Source organism: Acromyrmex echinatior, chromosome 19 (assembly GCF_024713525.1).
Source record: "Acromyrmex echinatior isolate Ae372 chromosome 19, ASM2471352v2, whole genome shotgun sequence".
Taxonomy (NCBI): Eukaryota; Metazoa; Arthropoda; class Insecta; order Hymenoptera; family Formicidae; genus Acromyrmex; species Acromyrmex echinatior.
Genome location: NC_141870.1, coordinates 2,193,494 through 2,201,454, shown reverse-complemented (window position 1 = coordinate 2,201,454; position 7,961 = coordinate 2,193,494). Strand labels below are relative to the sequence as shown.

At 31.4% G+C, this 7,961-nt stretch overlaps 2 protein-coding genes across 2 annotated transcripts; one reads left to right on the top strand and one right to left on the bottom strand.

Moving 5' to 3' along the window:
- Positions 1-1,601: 1,601 nt before the first annotated feature.
- LOC105147796 (uncharacterized) lies at positions 1,602-3,748 on the top strand. Its single transcript, XM_087416123.1, has one exon. It carries the CDS (start codon positions 2,299-2,301, stop codon positions 3,277-3,279), a length of 981 nt encoding a protein of 326 aa, XP_087272249.1. The 5' UTR covers positions 1,602-2,298; the 3' UTR covers positions 3,280-3,748.
- On the bottom strand, positions 3,563-6,634 carry LOC105147795 (uncharacterized). The gene is made up of 8 exons (XM_011059051.2): positions 5,986-6,634; positions 5,752-5,911; positions 5,157-5,269; positions 4,942-5,073; positions 4,658-4,865; positions 4,435-4,579; positions 4,242-4,356; positions 3,563-4,151 (listed from the first exon to the last, which is right to left on the bottom strand). Exons 1-8 carry the CDS (start codon positions 6,175-6,177, stop codon positions 3,996-3,998), a joined length of 1,221 nt encoding a protein of 406 aa, XP_011057353.1. The 5' UTR covers positions 6,178-6,634; the 3' UTR covers positions 3,563-3,995.
- Positions 6,635-7,961: the final 1,327 nt, after the last annotated feature.

The following is a 7,961-nucleotide window of genomic DNA, read 5'->3' as shown; positions in this document are numbered from 1 at the left end:
GCCTTTTGTTTTTTTTTTCTATTCAAACGAATGAATGTATATCCGAATTCTCTCCATTGATGATATTTCAATGTTTTTTTAAATGAAATCGGATATCGATTTTGATATTTTTTTTATAATCAAATATAAATGAAGTTGGATGGAAAGGTTACGTCAATGTGCATCAACACGTAATACGCGGTCAGCGATTTTCTCATTTTCATCCAAGCGTTGCTTGGCTTTTAATAGATTTACTAAAAATATACATATAAAAATAATATACATTTTTTGTCTATCTGAAAATCGCACTATATAGTTTCGCGAAACACGATTTGAGAAATAAAATTCAAAAGATACAATCAATTTTTAAAACAAAACTCTTTTGAACTCGTTTCGTATTCTTATTATGTCTTATTCCCTTTCGCCGTGAATCTAAATACTATTCGTATCAAGACACTAAATTGTGAGGAGTATAATAGAATTAATGCTCTGTCTGTTTTCGTGGAAAAAACAGAACGGGAACAGACGAAGGCATTGCATGCGGACGTATCGAAAGACAAAGTAACTTCTCTCTTCGGAACAAAGTAAGAAAAAGAGATCACATATGCGTTTAAACATATAAATAATTATATGACATAAATTAATTTGCAGTATCAAAAAATCGCATCAAAAGAAGATTAAAAGAACGGCTGATCGTAAAAGTGTGGATAAAGATGAAAATAAATTGTGCTCAGAGAAACACATTTGCATGGATACTTATAAGTAAAATTTCTATCTTCTTGCACAAACAATAATACACGTTGATTTTAAATTATATGTCTAAAATTTTTTAATCCATATAGAATGCGTTTTGCTAAAATCTATGGCGAGAAATTTCGGCAATTTTCACGGGATCTAAAAGCGCACGGCGATCAAAATAAGAACCTGAATTCTTATTATAATAAATTAGATGGCGATCAGAAATTACAAGCCAATGCCTTGAATAAAACTAAAGCAAAACTCTTAAATAAGGATATCCTAGGAACTAAAGTAAAACGCGATATTGTACGTTTATCTGTTATTTAAAAATTCATTGATATCCATAATTAATTATATGTCGCCAAAAGATACATATAATTTGCATCTCAAATAACAGAGTGATAATAGGCCTCTCCTTTTTAATTGAATCTCATCTTTCCTCTTTTTCTTTTCATGTTAAAGAGAAAAAGAGGAAAGATAAGCTATGCAAAAAAAAAATTCAACTAAAAATAACAAACTTATTAAAAGACGCAGTGACGTCTATGATAGATTAAAATAGATTTTTTTAATGTTATTCTGTGTTACTTGGAATCATTATACATAGTCTTTTTTAATTTATTTCAAGAATGGTAGTTACAAATTTGTTAATGCTGATTAAATATTAATAAGAATATTTTTTTTTTCGAGACAGATAGCGGAAAATATAACAAAGCAGGGAAAAAGATTACCTGTACGTTCCATAAACAGAATTCCGGCGACAAGCAATTTCATCTATGAATTTAATCCGTTTGTCCATATTGAACAATCACGTCCGACAATATCTCAGACTATTTTGTGGCATAAAAATAATTCTGCGCAAACGTTGCCTCACTCTAAAACAGGTAAGTAAGTTTAATTAAATTAAACATTGTCTCTTTGTTCTCGAATTTTTAAATTATTACACATTTTAAGATTTACATAATCGGTAAAAATATAAGTTGTATTCCAAAATTTACTGCCAGTACTGAAAATTTATAGTCTATGTCACTGTAGATTTTCAGTATTGTAAATTTTGAAACATAGCCACAGATGGAAATATTTGGATATTCAGAGATAAAAATATTTAATTCCAAGATATTCTGCACTTTTTATTAATGTATATTTATTATATAGATTTTAAACTGAGGTCATCTGCTGCCTTACCGGAATTGAAGTCTCATATCAATTTCGTGACACATGATCCAGATTTGAATGTAACAAATTCTTCTCCAACGAAAAATACTTGCCTTCCAATACTTGGTAGGGAGAATCTGAGGATACTAAACACACAAGTTGACAATGAATGTAAATTTCTATGCTTTTATCGAATATCTTCGTTCGCTCTTCAAATGTTGTTTTTAATACCTTTTATATTATTTAAATTATAATTTAAAAAAATTATACATTTCGATCGTTTATACCTCAGTCGAGCAAGACATAGATCGCGAAGTGGAGAAAATAAAGTCTGCGTGGCAAGCGTCACAAAAAGAAAAGGATTGGACGAAGGGTAAAGCTCGCATTGACAATATCCAAACGAAAAAACTGTACGAGATACTAGAGAAGATGACGTGCGAGATAGACAGAGTTCAAAGAAGTTACATGGATCCCAAGGCGAATCGCTACTTACACAAAAGCGCGAATAATGTTCTCAAACCGAGCAAGCCAAGTTTACAGGAAAAAGCTGAAATTATAAGAAACTTAATCTTTCCTGACAGAAAAGCGAGAACTAAATCAACATTTTCTATTCTGAGAAACGAAGATAGTAAAACAATTGATAAAGATATGGCAAGGATACGATTCGATGAAGGTGTGGAAAATATTTCAACGGATAAACAACTAAATAAGAATTTCCTATCGAACTACGCTGCGAAAAAGCAGTCTATACATACTGAAGCACACAAGTACGACATCCCCGATGATAAAAGATCAATCCATACAATTGCATTAAATAAGAAACAAGATACAGCTGTTACAGATATAATGAAGCCAAAATTTACAAATGAAAATAAAATAAGAACGAAGATAAGATCTTCCATCGAGGAGTATCTACAACATCACATTGATAATATTCATACATCATATGGCATCGAAGAGAAAAAGGAAGAATATTCTCGAATTGTAAAACTACCATCTGTAAGGGATATTGAAAATATTCTAGCGAATCATAATATTGGACCGCATATGTTGTATGAAAATTTCGAAAGACACAGCGATGATTACGATTCGGAAAATTATGCAAGCGAAGATGATGAATATCGCTCTTACTCGAATACTGCAACTAACACAACACAAGTGATACCCGTCGATACTACTCAAGAGAATAGAAGAATTCATGATATGTCCCTCGAGAATACGGAATTATATAATGATACACGATCGACGAAAGCGGTCGATACGAAATCTTTCAATATTCGGAGACACTCGAGCGCAACAAATTTCCAAGATAACAGCTTCATTAAAATGGGATTAAACAAAAATTTATCGAGAGACACGCTGTCGCAAATATTGCAGTCGGAATACTTGAGAAAGGACTTATCTTTATAATATCTGCTGTATGTGGACTTATCTTTATAATATCTGCTGTATGTGAAATATCATTAATATTTATTTTTATATATAAACATTACTAAATTATATTTTAAATTGTTTGAAATTTTATCATTTCGTAAGTCTTGTTCTCATTTTCCAATTCTTACAATACATAAGTGAACAGATCATCTCTCCCATGTGTTAAAATATTTTAAAAAATATATAAATGTGAAAGTTAAAATTTCTTCTATGTACACTCTTAAATTTTATAGAATATACATTTTATATCCTAACCACATAACTAAAAATTGTAATTTTTATTATAACATCACAAAATGTTTTCCGCTAATTCTTGAGTGATACAATACATATATTGATTAAGGTGTACGATGAGTTTCATAAATGTTCTTGCATTTCTCAATTAGTTTTTCAAATAATTCCATTCTTTCCATCAAGTTATGGCACTGTCTATCAAAATCACACTTTGTTGCCTCAAAAAGATAATAAAAATTTATTTAAGCTATAAATAAAGCATCATGATATGTCTTCGACTGGCCGATACACGATGACCAAATGCATCACACCAACATTCTGGTAAACGTTCGTAGCTACCTCATTGGGAATCATTCAAAATGATCTAAAAGCAAACATCTCAGTGTTCTCAACAAACACTTTACAACCTCTTCCTTCTTTTCAATAACAAATAATCGCTGGATGAGAGATAGAGCATATCATAACACTGGAAGCGCCGAACTATGACTTTGGTATATTATAGCCCCGGTGAAATTAATCGCTGCCGCTAACACGAAAACTGGCATCCACCAACCGTGCGAGGCAGTTACTAATTCAGCTGTCAATGGTCCACAAAGAATTCCAGGTACTGTTGCCTGAAAATTAAGATATACACGACACAGATAATGTAGTCAACTTTACGGCGATTATATCGGTGACTTATTGTTGGATAAAAAAATGCGTACAATTGTATTTGAAACTGCAAACGTAATTCCCGCATGATTCGGAGCTATATCCGCGTGATTACTTAGGTGTCCAGCTGAATTGCACGCACAGAGGCCCATAGATATCGAAACAAAGCTGTAAGATAATAATTTCATAAAGAAAAATCAAACATAGAAAAAATAGAAAAAATAAGACCAATGTTGTTATACATACATGACTGCAGCAAGCAGGTTATCTACAGCACAGAAAGCTAATAGAAAAGCACCTGGTCCTATTAAGCCTATGTTTGTCATTAATCTTCTAACAGACAAAACAGACCATCTTTTTTGTATCAAAGTGTCAGCACTGTGACCAGCAACTGTGAAAAAAAGAGGATATTTTTAAAAAATATTTAAAACAAAGTCGAAATATATATAATTATATATATATTACTTACCAATACCAATGAGAGAATTAACGATATAAGGGAGGGCTGTCAAACTAATGCTCTCCGTATTCGCAGATAAGTTTCTTGCCAAATAAGTTGGCAGCCACTGCATTATTATATAATTACTCCAATTCATTGCAAAATGTGCTATATACAAAGCCCACAGGGGCCAATGAGCAATAAACTCAGTCCAACGTAAGCTTCTATTTTGAGCTACCTGTTAATTAATTATAAAACATTAATACCAAAGAAAAAAAAATTGAAAGTAAATTAAATGTCGGACAGAAGTTTACTTTAGGAACAAATAACGGAATCTCATCTTGAGAATTAGTTTCCTGATACAGCATCAGCCACAACACAGTCCATACGATACCTATTGTCCCAAATAAATAAAATCCAGTTTGCCACGCCAAGTGGGAACATACCTAACGAATAGAAAGACGTACGATTTGCAAAACATAATTTTTTTCAAATTTAACGCACATTTTAAGAGTAAAATGAGACTTACAACAGATGCGACCACTTGGCCAACAGAACCAGCAGCTACTAGATAGCCAAAGGCGCGTGATCTTTCTTCCACAGGAACATTATGTGCGAATAAATGAAATATCACTGGTAGGCCTACAAATAATCTCAAGTTAACTCCTAATCTCAGAATGCATTAGATCTGTTTTTTTTTTAGCTAATTTCCAGTATTATTTATTTTTTATCTTAATGTTTTCTTTACACAAAAAGTGGAAAGATAAACTATGTAAGAAGTTTATAAATAGGTAAAAAGAATAGGCCTCTGTTTTTGTTTAGCTTAACTTCTTGCGTTGTTCATTATTTTCTAACTTGGAGAGATAAAGAGGAAAAATAGGTCTCAAGTCTATTCTTTTACAAAGAATGTTTTGAACTACAGGTGTGTAATGGAAGTTGGAGTGAAATAAATATAGTAATGTTTTGAATTGGTACATACTGTAATGGTTACAATAAGTTGGAGTGAAATAACTAAATTTATTTCACTCCAACTTATTGTACCATATATACCAATTCAAAACACTTTTCAAAGAAGAACAGACCTCACATCTGCTCCGAATGTTCCATTCCTTTTTTATCCTTACCTAATCCTTCTCCTAGTCCTAGAAGCACCCTACAGAGTATGAGTAATGGTATCGACTGTGCTAGCAACGGTGTGATGACTGTACTAATGGACCATAGCAGAACCGCTAGCATAAGTACAGTTTTGCAGCCAAAACGACTTGCTGTGCTCGCGCCAATAATCTTGAAGGAGAGAATGACATATTATAAGCGCTGCATTTTCATTAGCGGTAACACAAATCATACGAATCATCTACCTGACTAGTAAAATATCCGAAAGCAAACGCAGACAGTATCCATCCCTGCCAGTACAGGTTCCACTTAAACTCATCGGTCATCAGCACGATGGCGATGGGCATAATGACTCTGTCTGCGGCATTTATGAAATTCGCAGCCGAGCAGAGGGCCACAATACGCGACGTGCGCGGTAACATCCTGAATTTTGCCATTGTCGATCTCCAGGCACCGTCAAATCGACCAGGTTTAACGACCGCCAATGATCATCTCATCGCCCAGGCTCGATACGTTCCTGGTCAGCTGATCCTTCCTCGCTTATGACAAGCCGAACGCGTGCCCGCGGAAAAATGAGAAAAAGAAAACGACAAATACGAGCGAACGTGTATACGGTATGTGGAGTACGCAGATTTCTAACCTCTACACTGTCGTAGAACGACGAATGTTCTACGACGATGTACCGTTTGTACGTAACGGTAAAACGATCGGGATCATCGGGATTGTATTTATGCACCCGCACAGATAAACACTTTACACTAATGTTAGAAATCACAATTAAACGTCATTACTGTCTAACGACAAGGACGCGGCAAAACGTGATGACTACGAAGACACAATTTGACGTGTCAAGTCAACACGATTGCAGCACGATCGATTCCGATATTCCCAACAGAGGGAAGCCTAAGTCCTGAATGGTTAATGAATGATTAATGAATGTATCCGCGTTTTAGGTATGTATGTACTTAATCCCATTCATAATTTATTGAATTAATAGATTCAATTCAAGTAAACTCAATATTAACCTACAATATACATCCCTAACATTTAACTAATATATATATATATATATATTTTTATTAATAAATTGTTAATAGGAATTATATAATTTAATTGATAAATCACTTTCAATAACAATTACAAGCTAAAGATAGAAAATAGAACTGAATATTATAGAAAATAAATAAATAAATAAATTCGAATTAATGATGATTTACCATTAAATGTTGATTTTAAGTGAATAACATATAAATATTATAAATATTATAAATATTATAAATATTATAAATATTATAAATATAAATATTATAAATATTATAGATTTATTAACGTTGCTCACTTTTTGTATTCAGCATCTCTCGCTTCGTTTAATTCTTTGATCTCTTCAACATCCAAATATATTAGGTGTTGGAATTAATTCGTAGCGTTTTACAAGTGATGGGAAGTACTTTCATTAATGTATTTTTTAATGCTCATGTGAAATAAATAACATTCTTTCATTAAAAAACGCTACGAATTAATTCCAACACCTAATATATTTATCTCATTTTAAGTGCAAACATTTTTAGGGATTTCAAACAACACGATCTACTTTAATTAATTTAACAATGTCAAGCAAATAAATGTGCAAATCAAACAAATGTGCAAAAATATAAATAATTAGATATAAATAATTAATAATCATTTATAACAATTAAATATTGATTAATTATGTGTATAATAATATACAAATTTACACGTATATTTAATTAATACACGTATTTTTAATTAACAAATATATTGATTAATATTCTACTTTTTATTGGTATATGTATATTAAGTATTAAAAAAATGTATGAATTATTCAGACACTTAGCAGAATTTGATTATTAATGTAATGCAGAAATTAACATAAATTCAAGAATTCCATAAATTTTACAATATTTCTAAAAATAGACTACTAAAATTGTAAGTTAAACTGTTAAAGTTGTAAAGTAATCCCTTACGCAAGATTATACTATTAAATTTAGCAAGATTATACTAACTCATTTCGTATTCTTAATTTTTTAAAATAAAATACAAATATGTTGTACATATATATATATATATATATATATATATATATATATATATATATATAAACGTTTTTGAGAAAAAGAAAAAGAGAAAAATCAAAGGTTGCAACAGAATTTTCTGATTGAGTTTCTCAGAACGATCATAATTAGGGAAGGAAATAATATTT

What these genes read in the sequence shown, in the direction of transcription:
- LOC105147796 (XM_087416123.1), top strand. Translation starts at nt 2,299, where the DNA reads ATGACGTGCGAGATAGACAGAGTTCAAAGAAGTTACATGGATCCCAAG.
- LOC105147795 (XM_011059051.2), bottom strand. Translation starts at nt 6,177, where the DNA reads ATGGCAAAATTCAGGATGTTACCGCGCACGTCGCGTATTGTGGCCCTC. An exon ending in TCGGATATTTTACTAGTCAG is followed by an intron (nt 5,912 to 5,985) that starts GTAGATGATTCG and finishes CTCTCCTTCAAG; the next exon opens with ATTATTGGCGCGAGCACAGC. An exon ending in GCCAAGTGGTCGCATCTGTT is followed by an intron (nt 5,074 to 5,156) that starts GTAAGTCTCATT and finishes TCTATTCGTTAG; the next exon opens with GTATGTTCCCACTTGGCGTG.